Source organism: Syngnathus typhle, linkage group LG10 (genome assembly GCF_033458585.1).
Source record: "Syngnathus typhle isolate RoL2023-S1 ecotype Sweden linkage group LG10, RoL_Styp_1.0, whole genome shotgun sequence".
Taxonomy (NCBI): Eukaryota; Metazoa; Chordata; class Actinopteri; order Syngnathiformes; family Syngnathidae; genus Syngnathus; species Syngnathus typhle.
The window spans coordinates 11578771-11598306 of record NC_083747.1 but is presented as its reverse complement, the minus strand read 5'-3'; the positions used below and the strand labels follow the sequence as shown (position 1 = coordinate 11598306).

The 19536-nt window shown below is 44.1% G+C and overlaps 3 protein-coding genes across 3 annotated transcripts; all 3 read right to left on the bottom strand.

Annotated features, from left to right (window-relative positions):
* Window positions 1-1063: 1063 nt before the first annotated feature.
* Window positions 1064-4697, bottom strand: si:dkey-260g12.1 (tumor necrosis factor receptor superfamily member 14). The gene is made up of 12 exons (XM_061290049.1): window positions 4676-4697; window positions 4536-4608; window positions 4420-4462; window positions 4276-4342; window positions 3652-3762; window positions 3451-3582; window positions 3096-3207; window positions 2932-2972; window positions 2734-2853; window positions 2638-2660; window positions 2326-2389; window positions 1064-2243 (listed from the first exon to the last, which is right to left on the bottom strand). The coding sequence occupies exons 3-12, from the start codon at window positions 4459-4461 to the stop codon at window positions 1999-2001; spliced, it is 957 nt and encodes a 318-aa protein (XP_061146033.1). The 5' UTR covers window position 4462; window positions 4536-4608; window positions 4676-4697; the 3' UTR covers window positions 1064-1998.
* Window positions 4698-5031: 334 nt separating this feature from the next.
* Window positions 5032-11952, bottom strand: iffo1b (intermediate filament family orphan 1b). Its single transcript, XM_061289957.1, has 9 exons — window positions 10644-11952; window positions 9158-9218; window positions 8978-9073; window positions 8650-8790; window positions 8327-8547; window positions 8131-8257; window positions 7704-7796; window positions 7265-7395; window positions 5032-7135 (listed from the first exon to the last, which is right to left on the bottom strand). The coding sequence occupies exons 1-9, from the start codon at window positions 11540-11542 to the stop codon at window positions 7042-7044; spliced, it is 1863 nt and encodes a 620-aa protein (XP_061145941.1). The 5' UTR covers window positions 11543-11952; the 3' UTR covers window positions 5032-7041.
* A 2241-nt stretch (window positions 11953-14193) lies between these two features.
* Window positions 14194-17276, bottom strand: gapdh (glyceraldehyde-3-phosphate dehydrogenase). The gene is made up of 12 exons (XM_061290047.1): window positions 17162-17276; window positions 17000-17045; window positions 16102-16201; window positions 15923-16029; window positions 15755-15845; window positions 15560-15675; window positions 15407-15488; window positions 15173-15324; window positions 15011-15089; window positions 14832-14915; window positions 14652-14749; window positions 14194-14562 (listed from the first exon to the last, which is right to left on the bottom strand). The coding sequence occupies exons 2-12, from the start codon at window positions 17020-17022 to the stop codon at window positions 14493-14495; spliced, it is 1002 nt and encodes a 333-aa protein (XP_061146031.1). The 5' UTR covers window positions 17023-17045; window positions 17162-17276; the 3' UTR covers window positions 14194-14492.
* Between the last annotated feature and the right edge of the window lie 2260 nt (window positions 17277-19536).

Sequence of the window (19536 nt, the reverse complement as noted above, 5' to 3'; positions counted from 1 at the left end):
GATAGATAGATAGATAGATAGATAGATAGATAGATAGATAGATAGATAGATAGATAGATAGATAGATAGATAGATAGATAGATAGATAGATAGATAGATAGATAGATAGATAGATAGATAGATAGATAGATAGATAGATAGATAGATAGATAGATAGAAATAGCCCACAGATCATTTTATTTAAAAAGTGAGCATTGTTATCACACATGAGACAAAGTGTCTTCACGGTGTGCATAAGCGTTTTCTCTTCAGTACACATGCACTGTACTGAAAACAGCCACAATGTCATCGATGTACATAGGTCCCTCGTTACTTCGCGTTTCGTTTATCGCGGCTTCATTACATCGCAGATTTTTTTTTCAAAATTAAAAAAAAATCTGAAAGTCAAACTAAAACTTCTAAATTGAGGAAACGTGTCTAACCTTTTGGACAATTTAATATTGCTCCAAATGTTCGTTTACATTCCTTTGGAAGTCCGTTTTCGTGTGTTAGCGCGATCGTGAATTAGCATCTCATTAGCCTGCCCAGTACTTCTTGTTGGTGACCGTACTTCGCGGATTTCACTTAGCGTGGGTGGTTTTTGGAACCAATTATCCGCGATAAACGAGGGATTACTGTAGTTCAGAACCTCAAAAAAGTTCCCACTATGTGTGCCTCTCCCAAGTGTCCTTTTGTCAAGCTTTACATGTGACTCCCTGGCAGCAAGCACCGTCAAGTCGGTGGACAATCATTGTGTTGATTCATCATGTCAAAGACTTCCCGTTTCGCGGTTTCAGTTTTGGTGGAAATGAGTTCAAGCAAGTGGCTGCTAACTGTGCGGTTGAGCCGTCGGCACAATACTCTGAAAATGAGCCACTGGAAGTAGCGATGACTAACAAGCCGACAAAAGGTCTTTCTCTGTTTTGCTTTGTTTTTCTCGTCCAGGCACTCATATCACGACGGCGTCTTAATGATTATCTCTTAGCAACCACATGAGCGCTTGCAGCTTCTGATTGGATGGGGGGGGGGGGGGGGTCTGGGAATACCTATCTGTGAAAATCCGTGAAACCAGCGAGACCAAAACTAGTTAGAAAATGTCACTTTTATATGGCCTAAAACTTCTCAAATAGTATTGCAAGTTTTGTGTAATCCTGATGCCAAACCCAACCACAAAAACGGTATAAAAACAGCAAAGCTCACTTGATAATGTATTCCCTGATTTCATCCAACCATCTAAATATTGCTTCATTTTGGAAGCGCTAAGCACTGTTTGCTGACCTGAGTCAATAGAGCTTTGCATTTCAGCCACTTTTGGACTTTAACATCTGTCCTGTCATCAAATGAAAAGCATCGTGAAGACACAAAAACAAAAAGCTAAAGAAAGATTAGCACCGGAACAAAAGTAAATGCTGATTGGTGTTTTTAAAGCATACACTATTTCACACTGTTCAGGAATATTTGAATGAAGACCAATGAACTAAAATGAAGAAAAAAACATGAAATTAAAAATAAAAATTCTTTCAAAAACAATGACTATTAAAACTACATCTCACGTTTACAAAACAAACGCAAACGAAATAAATTTAAAGCTAGTGGCACCATTTTTTTCTGATAGTTCCAAATATGTCACGATTATTATTACTACTATTAAATTAAGTTTTTAATAGGCCACTTTATGACTTGTAATCATCTCTCTCTCTTCCTGTTCAGACAAACCAGGCAGCAATCGAGGAGCGAGAAGACAACCTGACGTTTAGCAAACACTACATCATAACAATTAACCGCCGATGGGATCACATTCCTTCAAAGAACACTTGTGTGAATTACTAGTCGCTGTGCTCCGCTAATTATGAGGGGCGGGTCCAGCCTAAATTGGTACATCCTTGTCTTTTCATGTCACTCTGGATGCCCCTGCCTTCCTTTCTTCTCACTTTCCTAGCAGACAGTGGCTCTTCCCGGCGTTTGCTAAACATACAGAAGAAATGTCCCGCTCTGGTGAGGTGTTCTGAGGTCCATGCTTCAAGCTTCTGCTTCTTCTTTGGATACGTGCCAGTCTTTGCCTTCCTCCTGAGAGGGGAAGAAGATGGCCTCGCTGGTTCCCTCCTCCTCAGAGAGGGGCACACTGGGTGAGACGGGAGGAGGAGCGTCTTCGGTCTCCTCCTCGTTGTTGTCGTCCTTCTTTTCTATCACGGGTCCCACTGGACCGGTAAATTGACTCAGCCAGCTGACAATGACCGTCCCTGCGTTGTGGACGTGCACAGCACCTGCGCAGACGTTCCGTAATTCAAACATCTCGGAGTAGCGAGCACACGTGTGAATCCTAAGATGGACAAAAAGGTTTCATACCACAAGGGCCGATGGGGAAAGGCTGAGTTGACTCCTTCTCCTGGCCAGCATCATTGGGAGCACTCTGGAGTGTAAAAATACATCTGCTTTGAGAGTTTAAAAAGAATGCGCCAATTTTTTTCATGTTTTTTTTGTTTCCTGATATTTAAAAATAAATCCAGGGAACCCTGGCACAAAAATTCATGACACCCTCAAAATGGTTTAGAATGACCTCAGGGTGCCACAAGAGGGCAGCAAAGCAATGGTCATACAGTATATTCTCCAGCACTTTCTTTGACGCACTCAAAAAGTTTTGTCATGTGCATCACTCACCTTGTTGCACAATTTGATGACTGCTGCAAAACATGAATATCACACTTTTATTACCAGGCTTGCCAAAATATTCAAATCCATCAATTGTCATCTTACCTTGTTTCAAATACGTTCCCTCTCCTGAGCGGCGGTTGCAGAGCAGGATCACGAGGGCCACGGTTACCACGACAACCATGGGGAGGACAATGTTCACCAACCAAGGTCCCCCACGGTCCTCTGCGTCGCAAACGGGGACACCTTCAGCAAAGCAGCTGCAAAAGTCTCTACACTTTACATAAAAAACCCACGACCCACCTTTGTTAGTGTGCGAGCTGTTTCCAGGCAGACCGTCATCTCTGGATGAGATATACAAAATATATCTTCAAGTTAAGGTCATAAAACTATGCAAAAATCAATTATGAGTATAACCATTTCTGACTGTTAATAATTATGACAGTTGATGCTTATGCATTACTTACTTGTGAAATGAGCTGGCGGAGTGGCTGCCGTCTCCTGAAGGTGAGCTGGAAGGAGAATTTTCTTCTTCATTTGGCGCTGTTGTTGTTTTTGTCCTCATTGTTGTCCATGTCACTGAGGGATGAAGCACAGCGCTTTAACAACTGACTAGATAATATTTTGTTACGTAGTGGCAAAGGACAGATATTTTCTGTATTCAAGGAACCCAAAACACATTTGCCCTAGTTTCATGTTTTCACCAATTAAAACAAGCTTTGTAAATATTTTGCTTACGGGTCCCTTGGTGAGTTGCAAAAAAATGGATTTTTGATAAATGACATTGCCAAGACTTGTCAGCACTTGTCAGCATCCGGTTACCTGTTGTGGTTGCGACACAGTTTTTGCAGTTGTCAGAATACGTCACCACACCCGTGCAGCGGAAGCCGTCTTGGCATGTGCACTTGAGGTTCGACGTGCTGCTGCAGTTCGCCAGCACCCTCTGATTGAATTCTGACAAAGAACATTTTATGGGCTTTCATAATGTTGTGACCATCCGGTGCATGAACAACGCAGCTCTACCAGGCCTGCAGTCGCCGTAGCAACGATGGCAGCTATGCTCATCGTTCCGAACGGTGGTGTAGGTCCCGGCGGGACACGGCGCGCACTGCTCGCAAGATTTCTGGTACTGACCTGAGAAAAAAAAAAAAAACACGTAACGTGCCAACCAAGAGATCCGAGGCAGGATGTGGTCATGTACTTTATAGCCCAAGCTAGCAGAGCGCCGCTGCGTTATTTGTCAGCATCGATAGAAACACGGGTAGGGCGTGGGAAAAGATGAAAAGGCTGTCATACTTTGCCACATTCTTTTCCATCCGTTTACGGTTCCATTGATAAGTGGCCGTGAGTCAAAGCATTGTGAGCAAAAGGCAGAGATGTGCAAAATGTGCTTTTGTATGACACATTGCATGCTTTGCAAAAAACATGCAACGCAACATTAAACATGAAAAATTGAACCCGTTTAATTTCTTGACGATTCCGCTTATTGATTCCTTAAGTGACATCACATGTAAAATGTACGTACAGTGGTGACCTAATCCAAATTCACAAATTCTTGAACAAAACTACAAGTAAGAATTTGGCGTTAATTACGTGTTTCGCAAGAACAAAAAAGAAAGACTTTGCCCAGAAAAAGGTTTCCCTCACCTGCAGGGCACATCTTACAGCTCGGCCGGAGAGCTGCACGCTGAACCGACAAGACGTTCCTCTCCGTCTGCAATTTTGCATCGCATTGTTAATCTTCCAAAAATAAACGTAAGATCTTAGTTAAAAAATATCAAATCAACATACTTCCTTGACACCAATTACTTTTTTGCCGCCATCTGATGGCATCCTATACTTTTATAAATGGAACAAAAACTTTAAATAAAAAAAAAAATGCCTTGTCAGCACTTTTGTGACCTTACCAGCGGTAAGGTGAGAAGCAGCCGTGCAGATGCCAACAGGACGCTGAGCAAATATTGCACTTTGAGACCCATCCTGCGAGGCCACAGAAAAAAAACAATCACAAAAATGCATTTGCATCATCCCGCCACATTTGTTTTACCTTCATCTGTGACGCCGCTTCGGTTCTCCGGAAGTTCAATGCCGGCCGTTTTCACTTTGTGTTACTTTTCATACCGCTTGCCTCCACCCATTGTCGGCGTCACTCTTTCCTCCCCAGCCGACGTCGCGTCCGCTTACGCACGCGCAAGCGTCGCCTCGCCACTTACCGCTCATACGGAAACTCATCCCCTGCTACAGGTTTATTAAAAGTTTTTCAAGCACACTAAAAATAGAACAGGCACCAAATCAAATTGCAAGATGTCTAGAAAATTGCATCTGTGAGCAGGCATGTGCTTGTAATCTTTTTTTTTTTTAATTGATCGTTCAATAAGAGTGAGACAAGAATCACACTTGGTATGTTGCTGAGATACGTCGTTTATTCTTTCCCCTCGCGTTTGACATACAGAACACCTCGCAACAAGCGGTTCCATGTACAATTTTGACCTAACAAACAAACAAAAAAGGTTTGAAAGGAAACACAGCTTCGTTTTTACTCTTACTGTGAAATGAAACTTTTTTTTTCACCCGCTGTTTATATTCTAGCTCGGCTACTGCAGCATACGCTTGTTTTTTTCCCCCCTTGCATCAGTAAAACCAAACTTACCATTTTTCTTAAAATGGATTATTTTGCATTACCGTTACATAACGTTGCCCACGTGGGGATTGCGCAATACAATAATTTTGAGGGAAAAAAAAAAAGAAGTTGGCCAAATTTGGATGTTGGTCTCTGCCAAAGAGTGCCAATAAGGAGAAAAAGATCATTAAATTTAAAGCAACAACAACAAAATTAATAATGATAAAAATATTAATAATGGCTCTAAAGCTTCTCTTGATGTTGTCATTACTCAAGTGCTTGTGATAACATTGTCGGAGCAGCCGGGACATTACGTCATTGCTGAGTACTATTTATTGCGTAATAAATAATGAATTTCAAGACACGACACAAGCGGAGCGGGGAAATCGATTGTTCCTTACTATTGACAAAAGAACAACTGGGCTGCTTGTGCTTCCATCTTCATTTGCTCCGGTAAACCTCCTAATAGTATTTTGGATGAAAACATTCTCAATTGGGCTGCACACTGTCACATGCATTCGACCAAACTGGCTGGGAAATTGAAAGCAAATGGAACGTCTCGTTCTTGCAGCTTTCAGCTTCAGTCAAACAGCACCATGCATTATCGGAATATAGTAACTTCTTGCCCCTAAATTGAACAACTTGATCATTTCGCCACCTTCCAGCAGCACGCTAAAGAGTTTTCAGTGATGGCTTCAGAGAGCAAACGTAGTTTTCCTATTTACAGTTTCTCAGTTACAGCTTGACGAGCGATAGCGCCGGTTGCTTCGTTGCTTTGCTTGTTTCTTTCTATGTGCAAAACTCAAGGTTGACTTTAATCACATCAAGCACGTCGGTAAGGGTGAAAAAAAAAAAAAAAGCACAGGTCAGTTAAAGTGCGCTGGGACAATAATGAGCTCACATGTCCCGAAATTCCCAAGACGTGACCAATCATTTTTTGTCATTGTGGCAAAAGGTTGGCGCGTTATCAGCGACGTTTCAAGTTTGGATTGGTTTCATTCTCACAATTGACAAATGCAGGTTTGCGCCCTGATCGACTTTCTGCGTGGAACCAATGTGAGCTGCGGCTGCAAGGCAGTAAAACGCTGAGTCGTGACATCGGAACATGAGTGGGAAAGTGCACGCCATCCACACAGTTGGTGGGAAAACAAAGAATTTGACTTTGGCTAGCTAGACATATTTGCTCCTCGCTATATTAGAGTGAAATAGTTTCCTATTGACTATATTTGTGTTGTCATTTTGTCATCAATGAGTGGAACTGCGTCTATAATGATGCTATGCAACGCTCACTTGTCTTATTTGCGAATGAGGTACACGTCAACATGGGAAATAAACCTGGAGAAAATTCTGTGAGAAATTGTACAATAAGTGAAGCACTGTTGTGGCGACGACTGGATTGTTTTTGATAACCGTTGGCTGACATGCGGCACGAAAACCAAACAATTTTAGACCATACTCATTGTTGTTAACTTAACCTAACAGGTAACCTCCCAAGAAAACGCTGTCAATTGTTTTGCTCCTTAAAAATGCTTTTTGCCTCTTCTCATGTTACATGCTACCACAAAAAAATGGAAGCTCTTCGAAGCAGCAACAAAAATTGGTCAGTCCGCCACTCATTGGAATGCTTCACATTTTGTACCAAATCTTACTAAATGTTAGCATGTTAGCAGGCTACTTGACAAGCTGGTGTATGACGACTGCATCTACGATACAAATATTGACTACTGCAAAGATGACAGAGATGTTTGGCGGCGTTGTGACGGCACGGGTCACCTGACCGCGGCGGCCAGGTGTCAGGATCTCCCGCCACCGGACGAGGGTGACGCCGAGCTTCTATCGCTCTCTCGCTGGTCGCTGTCGTCGGAGGACGTCTGCGCCGCCGCGTTGCTGCAACAGACAGGGACGGCAAAAGTTCACGCTCGACGCTTAAGTGATTGACTGCCATTGACGACTATAGACGTCAAAGTACAGGTGGAAAAAAAACGATTTTGAGACGACGTGTGTGGGGGCTCGTACTTGTCGCCGCTTTGCGTGATGAGTCTTCTACAAGTCTCCATCTGGACGTCCAGGCCTCTCTTCATGGAACACATCTCCATGTACTCATGCAGGTGGCGGTTCATGTCGCTCTTTGCTGTCGCCAACTCCAACTGGAGGAAAAAGACACCATTTATTTTTGGTCGAGATCAAATCAACTAAACAAGTGTCAGTGATGTCACAGTGGTTATATAAGCAACGTACACTGACGGACAATATGATACGCACAGGAATATATTCTTTATCCTCTCCCAAAAGCAAATAATAGTATTGCAGTTCACTGCGCTTAGAAGAGAGATGGTCTTCTTTGAATTTTTATGATATAATTTAACACTCTTGTGTACAAAATGTTGTGCAATTTATTTTTCCAATTTTAATTACTGACGTGCAGTATCGGCACAGATATCGATACTGGTTTTACCTCAATCTGGTCGATGGTCTCCTGGTATTCCTTCTCTCGGGACTTAAACAAGCACTCGGTGTCATTTATCACTTTTTCCAGACAGTCGTCCTGCTGGAAGGAGAAAAGAACATGGACAGTAAAATAGACAAATGTTCAAAAGAGTATGTAAAATAAAACTATTCATTTATAATCAAGATTTTATTCGAATTAGAATAAAATAATTCCTCATTGTTATTGCTTTAGTAACTACAATTGGTTTATTTTATAATTAACAAAACCAATTAACATTTTTAATTTATGAAAAACTGTTTTTTTATAATAACAATATTGTGATTATTATAATTAAATTTATCATATATAATTGCATCTATCAATTTTCTAAACTCCTTCGTATTGGCATCCTGGGCACGATATGGGCGATCAACCAAAAATTGCCGCGGCTTACCTCGCCAGGCGGGTGGGCGGGGTCAGGAGGCAGAGTGCATCCTGGGAAATCCTCCCACAGCAACAACGTCTCCTCCGTCTCCTCCCAAGCCAGACTGTCACAGTCATCCTCAAACTCGCACTCGCGCCTGCAAGGCAAATGTTGACATGAGAGACGCAAATTCCGCAAAGTCTCCTTTACGAGTGTGACCGCTCACAGATGGTTGAGCATCCTCTGCATCTCCTCGTTGATCTGATTGGCCGACGAGTTGCCGTGCTGTTGTTGCTGCTGTTGTGGTTGTGGCTGCTGCTGACCCTCCTCTTTGGCCACGCCGGCGTCGCTTTCCGACATGCTAAGTGGTTCATCTGCCTCGCTGCCGTTGACGGACATGGGCGTCTGTTTGCGGCGCAGGCTCAACGTCGGCTGGTTGTTTGTAACCTGCGCGCATGTTTTGGGGGTTACAAAGTGATGGGATGCAACAACGGGGTTAGCACAGGTTAAATATGAAAATCAACCGTGAAAATGTCATCAACTTTCCACCTGGTACATCTGGATGACGTCTTCGCAGTTCCTTTGCTGGGCGACGTCGCAGAGGCGGGCCGTGATGTCGATCCTGCGGCAGATGTCCATGTCCACTTTCATGGCTTTCTCCTGAATCTTGGTGTCCAGATCGGACAGATTCTACATGAGCAAGAACAAGAAAAATGACAGTATTTTAAATAAAATTGTATTTATTAATACAATTTTATTTCATTTAAATGATTGCATTTAAATTTATCACATTTAAATTTGGCATCTAAATATATGAATATTAGATTATTATTAATTATTCTGGTGGTCTGACTGATGTGGGCGGTGCTGCACTCACGTTGCTCATGAGGCCTTTGAAGAGAACCAGCTCGGCCTTCAGCTGCTGAACTCTGACGGCCAGCTCGTCCTGGCAGCCTTCGCTCTCCTGCAAGTCCTGCGCTCACGCAAAAAAAAAAAAAAAAACCCATCAAGCATCCAAGCACAACATACAAACACACAGATACATGCAAATCGTTACCTCCTGCAAGTCAGCAATCTTTTGCTGCAGATCGCTTCTCATGGTGTATTCTTCTTCCCATCTACAAGTCAAACAGATACACCAGGTCAATTCAATTCAAAATGTGTCATTTATTTTTTTGCCCCATGTGACAAATTGTCCAATCCTTCCAGAATCTCCCAGGAAGACAAAGAATTAAGATTAACGGCAGAACCGAGGGTCATACAAATGATAAAAAGTACACCACTCTCATAAATCTGAACTTTTAATACATTTAAAAGCCCCCCCCCCCCTTGTGTGTGAATGGTGCCGCCCTCCTCAAACTGCCGCATCATCTCATTAAGGATTTCCAAGCACTGCGACACACCGAGATTTTGTCAAGTGCTCCTGCATCTCAAACAGTCGGCCAAACGGGAGACGAACGCTTTGAGAATACGGAGACGAGCGTGCAACCTTTAGCGAGGCGGGACGCCCCCGCCCGCCCCAACCAGTGCATGGTGCAATGCAGATAGTGAGGGGGAGGCAGAGAGAGTCGAGACAGGAGACGTTTTTTTCCACTCTGTGTGTGGTTACAATAGTTAGTAAGCAAATATGTAATCAAAGTAAAATGATACAAGGTCAGAAAAATGTCGCTTTATGGCATAAAGGTATGTCGTAACTGAGGGAGACTGACGTCTAAGCTCACGTTGAAGTCATTCGGGACGGGGCAAATGCTCAGCCCGTGAAGGTTACTTGAAGCCGGACATGTATAAGGACATTCATCAGGAGTCCCATTTAAAACTCTTCAGACCTTCGAACGACTGCATGATATTGACCAAAAATAATTGATTGAGGTTTTGACCATTTTGAATGCGGCCTTCAATGTTTTTTGACGCGCCAAAGATGGTGGGTGGGTAAACTCTCCCTCGTCATGTTCTTAACTCCTGCTTGAAGCAGAAGAATGTTGCCCGGAGGAGTTGTATCGCAGCTGAGGATGAACTCCACTCCCAACAGCTGATGCGGGCGAGGTTGATTTTTTTTAGCCAACAAACTAGTTGAAAGTGAGCATCACCTTGCTGCTGGCGGCCATTTTTTTTTTTTAAGATGGCAGCCATTTTTTAAAATTCTTTAAGATTTAATAAAGTAACAATAGTTTCATTTCACAATGACAAAATAAACATGTTGCTACAACTTTAAAGAGGCTATCAAGCACAATGCTCAGATGGAAGATCGCAGACCGTGCGAGTGGGACGCTCCAATGCGAACACGTGACCAATCGAAACGTGATTGAGCTTCATTCTTCAGTATATTTAGAAGCTGATTGTTGATGTTGTGTGTATATTCCTAGCAACAAGCACCTGCTTCTGCGTGAACTACCACACTGAGTGGAATTTATGCTGACTCAGCGAGAGACAGCTGAACTGCAGCTGTTTAAAAACAGCATTAAAAACTTGCTCTGCCCAAGTTACAAGCTCAGTCATGGAAGCAATAAACTTGTAATTCAAGGTACCACTGTAATTCCACTCACCTGCGTTTATACTCGTCCCTCTCACGCTTGACTTTGGCCAGGACGTTGTAGAGCGCTCTGATCTCAGGGGTGATGGTGTCGATCTGGACCCCGACTCCATCCGGGTGCACCCAGGAGACCCCCGGGCTGGTCAGCCGCTCCGAGCCGTACCTGCGAGTGGGATTGTAGGACCAGATGGTGCCTGGCAGGAAGCGAGGAGCCCCGGTCACCGACCGTCCGCCGGTTCTGGACACGGGGGAGTCGGCCGATGGCGACGCCCGGCTGACGGTGATGGCCGGGTTACAAGCGGCATCGGTTTGGGCGGGTGAGGCGCTCTCGGGAGTCAGGCAGGACAAGCTTGTGGGCCTTCTGGCGGAGTTGTTGGTGTTGTGGAAGGGGAGTGAGCCGGGTCGGAGCGGGATGGTCCCCACGAAAGACGTCTGCACGCCAGCCTCTTGCGTGTGTGGCCTGCCGCCGCTATTGGCCTCCAGCGCCTGCTGCAGCTGCTTTTCCAGAACTTTATTCCTGCGTTCCAGCTCGTGCACCTTGGCCAGGAAGCACCTGAATCTCAAATTGAGGGTTTTGAGCACGCTGATGTTGGAGCCCAGATCGTTGCGCAGAGCCATGGCGGCGGGAGGATGGTGCACGGTGGGGTGGTGCTGCTGATGCTGAAAGTGATGCAGATAAGGTGAGCTCTGGGAGGGGAACTCGGGCCCCGGATGTTCGGGCCCGGGGAGCTCAGCCAGAAGGAAAGACGCCGAGTCCGGGGATCCGAACACGGCGTCCGGGAGGAGGCCCGAGGGGGATTCTGGGTGTCCGGTGGCCTGGATCGGCTGCGGATGCTGTTGGGGATGCGTCGAAGCACCCAACAATGGATTCATGCTATGGTACGGGAAACTAAAACGCTGCAGATCTGGCATGAACACGGGCGGGATATGGCTCTCTTGAAGCAGAATAATGTGACTAAAAACACCGATTAAAAAAAAATAAAGGACCGAACGGTCGAGATGCGCAGCGTTTACCTTCTTATATAAGTGTCTCTCAATTAGATTTATCCTCACAGATTAGAAGGAAGGTCTTAACGTCGACTGCTGATGTTGTTGGGTTAACTCACAAGGCCCCCCCCGTTCCAAGAAAAAAAAAAAAAAGCCAAAATCTACACTGAATGCACAACACGGAACACGGCGACACGGTGGAGGATTTGTCCCAAAAAAGGCGATTAAAAGCAGATGGATGAAGGAGAAATCTGAAGTAAGCGAGTCCCTCGGAATTATGGCAACAAAATGTGACCGCAGGACAAGTGCAGCTGATACAAGCTTTACCGTAATGACAAGAGCAAACGAGCAAGAGGTCCTCGTAACTTTCTTTAGCGCACCAAATTGCACTACTAGAAATGAGAAGCAAAGGATCAATGAAAATTCAATCAGAAATTACGTGAAAATGCTGAAAAATGTTGTCACTGAGCTGAAATTACGGAATGAGAAATTAATAGAAGTTTGTCTACACAGGGTAGTACGTCAAGCAATGCGGATGTTTTGAAAGTGCGACCCCATGCGGGTGTGAGCGGTATTGTTGACGTCAGAACAGCAGATTGATTCGTGTTTGGAATGAGAAGCATTTCCACCTGTACTGTCATGACTGAATTTGGAAAAAATTTATGGTAGGAGTTCACAAGACCAAGATATGACCTGAGCTGTGACATGTTCTCCGGTTTTAGTGCTTGCAATATGGCTTCAACTTTTTCCAGTGACTTATGTTTATCGCTGATGTGTGATTTTGTTTTTGAAAAACTCACATTTACTTTACTTTGCACGAAGGCCGTACTCACTCAGCCTGTTGAGAATCTTGCTGAGGTTTTCAAGATGTTCTTCATCGTTTTTTCCTGTCATGATGATGTCATCAATGTTAACATTGAACTGGACTGTTTTTTTTTGTCAAGTGTTATAGAACAGACATACATGTTGAAGTAGTTGCATATAAATTATCCCATATTTACTCAATGTTTGTTCAAGTAACTCCATACAAGTTATCTCACTTTTACTTAAAATCTGTTGAAGTGTTTCCACAAAAGGTATCCAATTATTTATTCAATATTATTGTGTGAAACTTAGCAAGAAAGTCTAGTTGCATTGTTTCACAGGAAAACGGCACTCAGCACGCTTGGAGATATCTAATCACAGTCGAGGACGAGGCTGCCAACCAACTGAGGACAGACTCTGCCCGGCTGGGGTCACGGAAAGGTTCTGTCGGCCCACTTCGTTAGCTTGGCAGCGTTGCTACAGCAAAAAACTCGCCTCCCTTTAGTGTAGTAACGCCTTTGTAACCAGGGCAACCCAAAATAAAAAGAGGAGACAGCAGATTAAGCGCTCAGAATTGACAGAGAATGTAACCAGAACGCTCTTTGCAGTTCTCCTCGCGAGTAAAACGAACACTGGTTGTCTTCTCCTCTTTGGTTCGGTTTAATGTCTGATGGTACTTAGACCTGACAAATTTCCTCTTTGTTTCCTCCACCTCCATCTGAAGGCCATCGTCGCCATGGCAACAGATGCATTTCACTGTTCCATTCATGAACTTTATGTTCCTGATCGCTGTTGATGCTCATTCCAAGTGGCCAGAGGTTATCAGGATGAAAGACATGGGAGGGAGACATGGGGAGCAGACATGGAGATGTCATGTGGATCATATCCTGGATACGCAACTAAAGAATGGTACTTCATCTCCAGACGTCCCTGGCGGTGACATTCAAACTCCTGACACTAGCACTCCGACTGCAACTGAGATTCCTGATTCCGACAAAATGTCTGCCTCCATCCCAGCATTTTCCTGAGAGGCACAGAATGCCCCCTAAGACTTGTAATTTTTATATTATTCAACACAGAAATCGGTTAAAATCAAAATAGGGCTAAGTCTTTATTTGATATGTTTCATAAATACAAGTACTGTTTTGCTTTTTATTTACCAAAATAGGACAGGATAATTTTAACATGATTATTTTTCTTTATTTTAGGGCAGCAAAGTCTACTTGTTTAAACACTACCAGAAGCACGGACCTACATTTATATCCTAATTAATATTTATTTCATGCAATTTTTTAACAGTTATTCCCATGGTTTAGCCTTGGTTTCAGTGGACTTTAAAAAAATTGTATAGCACCTATTACAGTAAACCCCCATCCATCGCAGGTTCAGGGCTCACCGTTCATACCACTGTCGTCCACTAGATGGCGGCACTTTATAGTTTGTCGAACTAAGAGTCAAACGGGAGGAATTTCAAACTCATCCTAGTTTTGATTGAAGATTATTACATGTAAAATATACTTTAATCCTGTCACATTATTTTGTGGGACAGGTTTTCTTTTGAAAATTCAGCAATTTTGTTGAACATTATTTTTGCCTTACCCATTTTACTTGTTCGCCCAGTATTTTTGTTTTACATGTAACGTAAATGCTATAAAACCATTTTAAGCGCATTGGTGACTAGCTCTCCTTGCTCACATATACGGTGCATTACAGTTCCTTAATATGTCATAATTTTATATTTATGTGTTGAATGCCACACAAGAGGCCCCGAGTCTCACAAAGAGGACTTTTTATTTCTCCGCCAACTGCATTGCTGCAGCACCACAGACACTCAACACCTCCTCACAAACGCAGAACAGGACATTTCAGAGAGGGAAATCTTTACAAATCATTCCTTTGTGATCTGTGGATAGGTGGGGGGGATTCTCTTCCCAGGCAGAGGGTTTCTTTCGTCTAGTAAACGCAACAAGCCAGAGCTCCATGTGTACAGTGTTAAACCTTTTTTTTTTGTTATTGTACATGTGGAACCCTGATGTGGAGAATGTGGCAAGGTGCAGTCGCCCGAGTAAATCTACTCCTTGGAAGCCATGTGGGCCATCAGGTCGCACACGCGGTTGCTGTAGCCAAACTCATTGTCGTACCTGTGGAGAGGAAAAAAAAACCTCAGATAAATGGAAAGCTACTTTTACTTCATTACAAATCAGTACTTCTACTTAAGATCCACACATACCAAGTGACCAGCTTGACAAAGTGGTCGTTGAGGGCGATGCCAGCGCCAGCATCAAAGATGGAGGAGTGGGTGTCGCCGTTGAAGTCTGTGGACACAACCTGCAATGGGGGACGTCACACTATGTCGTTTAACAACATAAAAATAAAAGGAACAAAACAATTGAGCAGGACAGCTACGTACCTGGTGGTCCGTGTATCCCAGAACGCCCTTCATGGGTCCTTCAGCGGCAGCCTTCACCACCTTCTTGATGTCATCGTACTTGGCCTGGAGAAAACGGAGATGACAGAATTTAGTGTAAAATCTAAAACATTTGCTAGTCAAAGACATTTCTGTAATCCCGGCTAAGTAGGACCACTCACGGGTTTCTCCAGACGGACAGTGAGGTCCACCACGGACACGTTGGGGGTGGGCACACGGAAGGCCATGCCGGTCAGCTTGCTGTCAAATCAACACAATTTGACAAGTTGCCTCGAGTGCTTCTCATAAATAGTCGGCTGATGGTTTTATTTTTGAAACGTTACCCGTTCAGCTCAGGGATGACCTTGCCGACAGCTTTGGCAGCGCCGGTGGAAGCGGGGATGATGTTCTGGCTGGCACCGCGGCCGTCCCTCCACAGCTTGCCCGAGGGGCCATCCACAGTCTTCTGGGTGGCGGTGATGGCGTGAACTGTGCTCTGACGGGTGAAGGCCACACGTCCGATGATGAGTTCAAACGTGACATGTTGGTCTTCATAGTTTGTGTATTTTGATTCTCACCATCAGGCCTTCAATGATGCCAAAGTTGTCGTTGATGACCTTGGCCAGCGGGGCCAGGCAGTTGGTTGTGCAGGAAGCGTTGCTATGACAACAAACAGCAAAGGCATTTAAAGAAAATTCAAGGGACATTGAGTCACGTGGGCAGATTCTCACCTGACAACCTTGAGGGAGTTGTCGTACTTCTCGTGGTTGACCCCCATGACAAACATGGGTGCGTCGGCGCTGGGTGCCGAGATGATGACTCTCTTGGCGCCGCCCTTCAAGTGGGTCTGTGTTTGAGGTGGTTGCAGATATGAGCCATTTTGTCAGAAAGCAGTACAGGGCAGATGAGAATCGAATTATACGTACGGAGGCCTTCTCGATGGTGGTGAAAACACCAGTGGACTCGACCACGTACTGGGCACCAGCATCGCCCCATTTGATGTTAGCGGGGTCCCTCCTGCACAGGACCAAAACTTCATCAGCATTTCTTACCAAATCCATTGATTTTTTTTGGCAGATCCTTATTGGACTCACTCGTGGAACACGGTGATCTTGTGTCCGTCGATGACCAGCTTGTCACCCTCAACCTTGACCTCACCGTGGTAGCGGCCGTGGGTGGAGTCATACTTGAACATGTAGACCTATGGGGGGGGCGTGAAAATCAAAGTCCTGACAACCTGGACCCGGTTCACGGCGCAAAAACTAAAACTCACCATGTATTCCAGGTCGATGAAGGGGTCATTGATGGCCACAATCTCCACCTTCTTGGAGTGGAAAGCAGCACGGGTCACCAGACGACCAATGCGGCCGAATCTGGCAAAGTTAAAAAAACAAAACACTTATTTTTATATGGCCTTTAGGTGGCAACATGAGCTGCGCAATCAGAACAGGGGTGGGATAACCTTTGCTCTTAAGCTTTCTGAAGGTTACATTCTTAATATCAAATCTCAAAGAGTGACATGAAATTTGCTACAATGGTAAACATGATGTATGGCTCTAAATTTGTTATTCTTCGTAAGGGGGTTCCACAGAGCTCTGTATTGGGCTTCCTCTTATTTATGATTTATATAAATGAGTCAGTGCTGAATGTGCACAATGCAAATTTGCATTTCTGTGCCAAGGACAAGCTTAACTCTTTCAGGCTGTCAAATCTTTCCCTACTTTGACGAAATGAGAGGTCAAATGTGCCAATTGTTGTAATGACGACAAGCGCCGTGTTTGATCAACACTTGTTACTTTTTAACCGGGGAGTTCAAAATACACTCCAGAGGGTGGGCGGATAGAAGGCAGACATCCAAGTGAGCCAATGGAAGTTAAGGGTAAAAAAAAAAAAAAAAATACATATGTCGAACTGCTATCTGCTTAAGGTCAAAGTGCAAACGATTGGGACGGCTCCATTTTATCAGTACTATTATTACCCAACAGTGCACATCACACTGTGAGGCTCCCATACAAACATGGTCATCTCCAGTCATCCACATCGAATGGTGCGGTTAAAAATAGCTCGACATTTTCTCCTTGAGTGTCCCAAAGGCTCACTTGGAGCAAGCGCAGATTAAATTGCAACACGTGGACATACCAAGACGCAATATATGCACAAAGAAGTCTTACCCGTTAATACCGACTTTCACCATTTTGCTTGAGTTGAGTAAGTCCTCTGCAAAGACGAAAGGGGAACGAAGAGGTTAGTCAACAAAATTGTCAATCAAGCACCGGGTGCTTTCAATTCGGTGGTCCGGTTTTAAGTATACAAAACACAAATTTTTCCATTACCGTTTGTGAGATGCCTGAATCTGTCCTGCGACTCCAGGTGAGAGTGAGGGAGTGCAAAGTTGAACACGGCTTTTTATAGCGACGCGGACTTTGAAGCCAAGCCCCCTGACCGCCTTTTTTTTCCTAGCCACACGCCCCTTTGTGGCCTTCTGAATGTCAAGGTCAGCCAGGCTGTCACGCAGTTTGCAACAGGCCTCTTTGCACCCCACTTTGCATTTGCTTCATGTGACACCATAAGCGTCCGCATTGTGCACACAGGCAACGCCCGCCGCGGTTTCGTTTTCGTCTTGGGGTCCATCGCTGACCTTCTCAGCAAATACACGTACCGTAATTTTCGGAGTATAAGTCGCACCAGCCATAAAATGCCCAAAAATGTGAAAAAAAACATATATAAGTCGCTCCGGAGTATAAGTCGCATTTTGGGGGGCAATTTATTCGACAAAATCCAACACCAAGAACAGACATGAACGAGCAACAACAGGCTAAACGATACGGTATGCTAACACAAACGAGGAGCTGAGAACAGGCCTGACGTAACATTCAGTTATTTTAAAAAAAACTATTACATAAATAACACATTTATAAAACCATCTGTGTCACTCCAATTCATTAAATCCATCGATCGTCCTTTGTCAACAATGCCGTGTGCTGCGCCGCAGTTCAAATTATTCCACATGCCCATACAACGATATATAAACTATATTTTAAATAACTATCACATAAACAACAATATTATGAAACCATTTGTGTCACTCCAAATCATTAGATCCGTCGATCAAATTTCTCGTCCTTTATGTCATCCTGGTGACAGAGGACATGTCCAGAGGATATGGCTCTTTAAAGTGTTAATTACTTTATTTGATTTTTTCTCTCCATTTTTCACGTTATGTGAAGTGATCAACTATACTAAAAATAACATGTGAAGTGGTCAACTATACTTGTAAGTAAGTGATGTGTTAATGACCAAGTAAAAATTTGTGAAAAGAAACGTATATAAGTCGCTCCTGAGTATAAGTCGCCCCCCCCACCCAAACTATGAAAAAAAAAAAAAGGCGACTTATAGTCCGAAAATTACGGTACACACAAAACACACACAGGCAGATGTATAAAGGGGAGCAGACTGGGGATCAGATCTCTTCCTGCCTTACAGTGACATTTCGTGTCCAAAGGCCATGACCCCTTCTCGCTGATAACTTATGCAATAGTATAGCAAACATGTATTTAAAATACTGAACCACAGTAAATGAACCCAAGTAAGTGTCAAAGCAGTTGTTTTGTGCTGAAGGTCCACATTTGACTTTTAAAACAAACAGATTGCCAACGTCATTTGTAGATAAGGTAAAACGTGCCGAAGTTGCAACTTGAGTCTTGCCACATCCACAGAGCAACGCGTAATGTTGAGTGTTGACATTTTTTGTGTGCGCACTATCAGCTGTGTGTTTGCAGACGTGCCATTGTGAAGCGGTGGCGGCGCGCACACCGGCACAGCTGAAGAACCAAACGCTCGGCCCGGGTGCATGCCGCACTAGAGCTTAAGGTCAAAGAGGGGAAGTAAAGGGCAGGCTAAGATTAGACGGCGGCTGGCTGCTCCACACTTGGACAGTGGACAACATCAGACTTTGGGACTGCGCGACTACATTCGAGCATCACAAAATGGATACGTGTTTCTCACACCGCGATGCACAGCGGGCCTATTTATGGTATACGAGGTTACTTTGATTACATCAGATTACTGGAGGAGATCATGTTTCCTCCTGCCAAAGAGGACAAGGCAGCCCCCCCAAACGAGTGATCAGCTTCTCGGTCCCAAACAACCACGGTGGATGTTATAGAGAGGCCAGCCCAAGCCTAAAACCGCAACTCCATAGAGAATTTGTGGAGTGGCATCAGAAATGTTTCTGTGGCAAAATCAGGAAATGCAGATGAGCTAAATTGTATTGTGCTGTATTAATGAGTCAGAGCAACTCAAAACAGTTGCTTACAGTTTGAGATTTTAAAGAAACAACAGAACTGAACAACTAACTGTTGTTAGTCACTTAAATGTTGTGCAGGGGCTGAGATCAACCAGTCACATTCCACAAACTTGGGGCCAATAAAGCTGATTCTGAAAAGTAATAATTCTCACATCATTTGATATTTTGATGCATTATGTTATCAGTGGATTGTTTTTAAAGGCTGTAGTTGATGCAACGACAAAAAAAAGGACTCACTAAAGCAACCTGAAGCCAGGATAGAAGGCCGGTGTGAAGTCCAAGGCACGGGACCTTGTAGTGAAGGCACAATTGTAAATTAACTTTAGATGCCATCTAGTGGCACATGAGAGAAACGCAAGCATGGACAACTGAAATAGTACAGCATAACTCCGTTAAGAGTGA

Coding starts and splice junctions, on each gene's coding strand:
- si:dkey-260g12.1 (XM_061290049.1), bottom strand. CDS start 4,461: ATGCCATCAGATGGCGGCAAAAAAGTAATTGGTGTCAAGGAA. Junction 2,973..3,095: donor TCCGCCAGCTCATTTCACAA/GTAAGTAATGCA, acceptor TATCTCATCCAG/AGATGACGGTCTGCCTGGAA. Junction 2,244..2,325: donor TTTCCCCATCGGCCCTTGTG/GTATGAAACCTT, acceptor ACGTCTGCGCAG/GTGCTGTGCACGTCCACAAC.
- iffo1b (XM_061289957.1), bottom strand. CDS start 11,542: ATGCCAGATCTGCAGCGTTTTAGTTTCCCGTACCATAGCATGAATCCA. Junction 8,548..8,649: donor ACGTCATCCAGATGTACCAG/GTGGAAAGTTGA, acceptor ACATGCGCGCAG/GTTACAAACAACCAGCCGAC. Junction 8,258..8,326: donor CAGAGGATGCTCAACCATCT/GTGAGCGGTCAC, acceptor TTTGCCTTGCAG/GCGCGAGTGCGAGTTTGAGG.
- gapdh (XM_061290047.1), bottom strand. CDS start 17,022: ATGGTGAAAGTCGGTATTAACGG. Junction 15,846..15,922: donor AAGATCACCGTGTTCCACGA/GTGAGTCCAATA, acceptor GGTCCTGTGCAG/GAGGGACCCCGCTAACATCA. Junction 14,750..14,831: donor TGGGATACACGGACCACCAG/GTACGTAGCTGT, acceptor CCCCCATTGCAG/GTTGTGTCCACAGACTTCAA.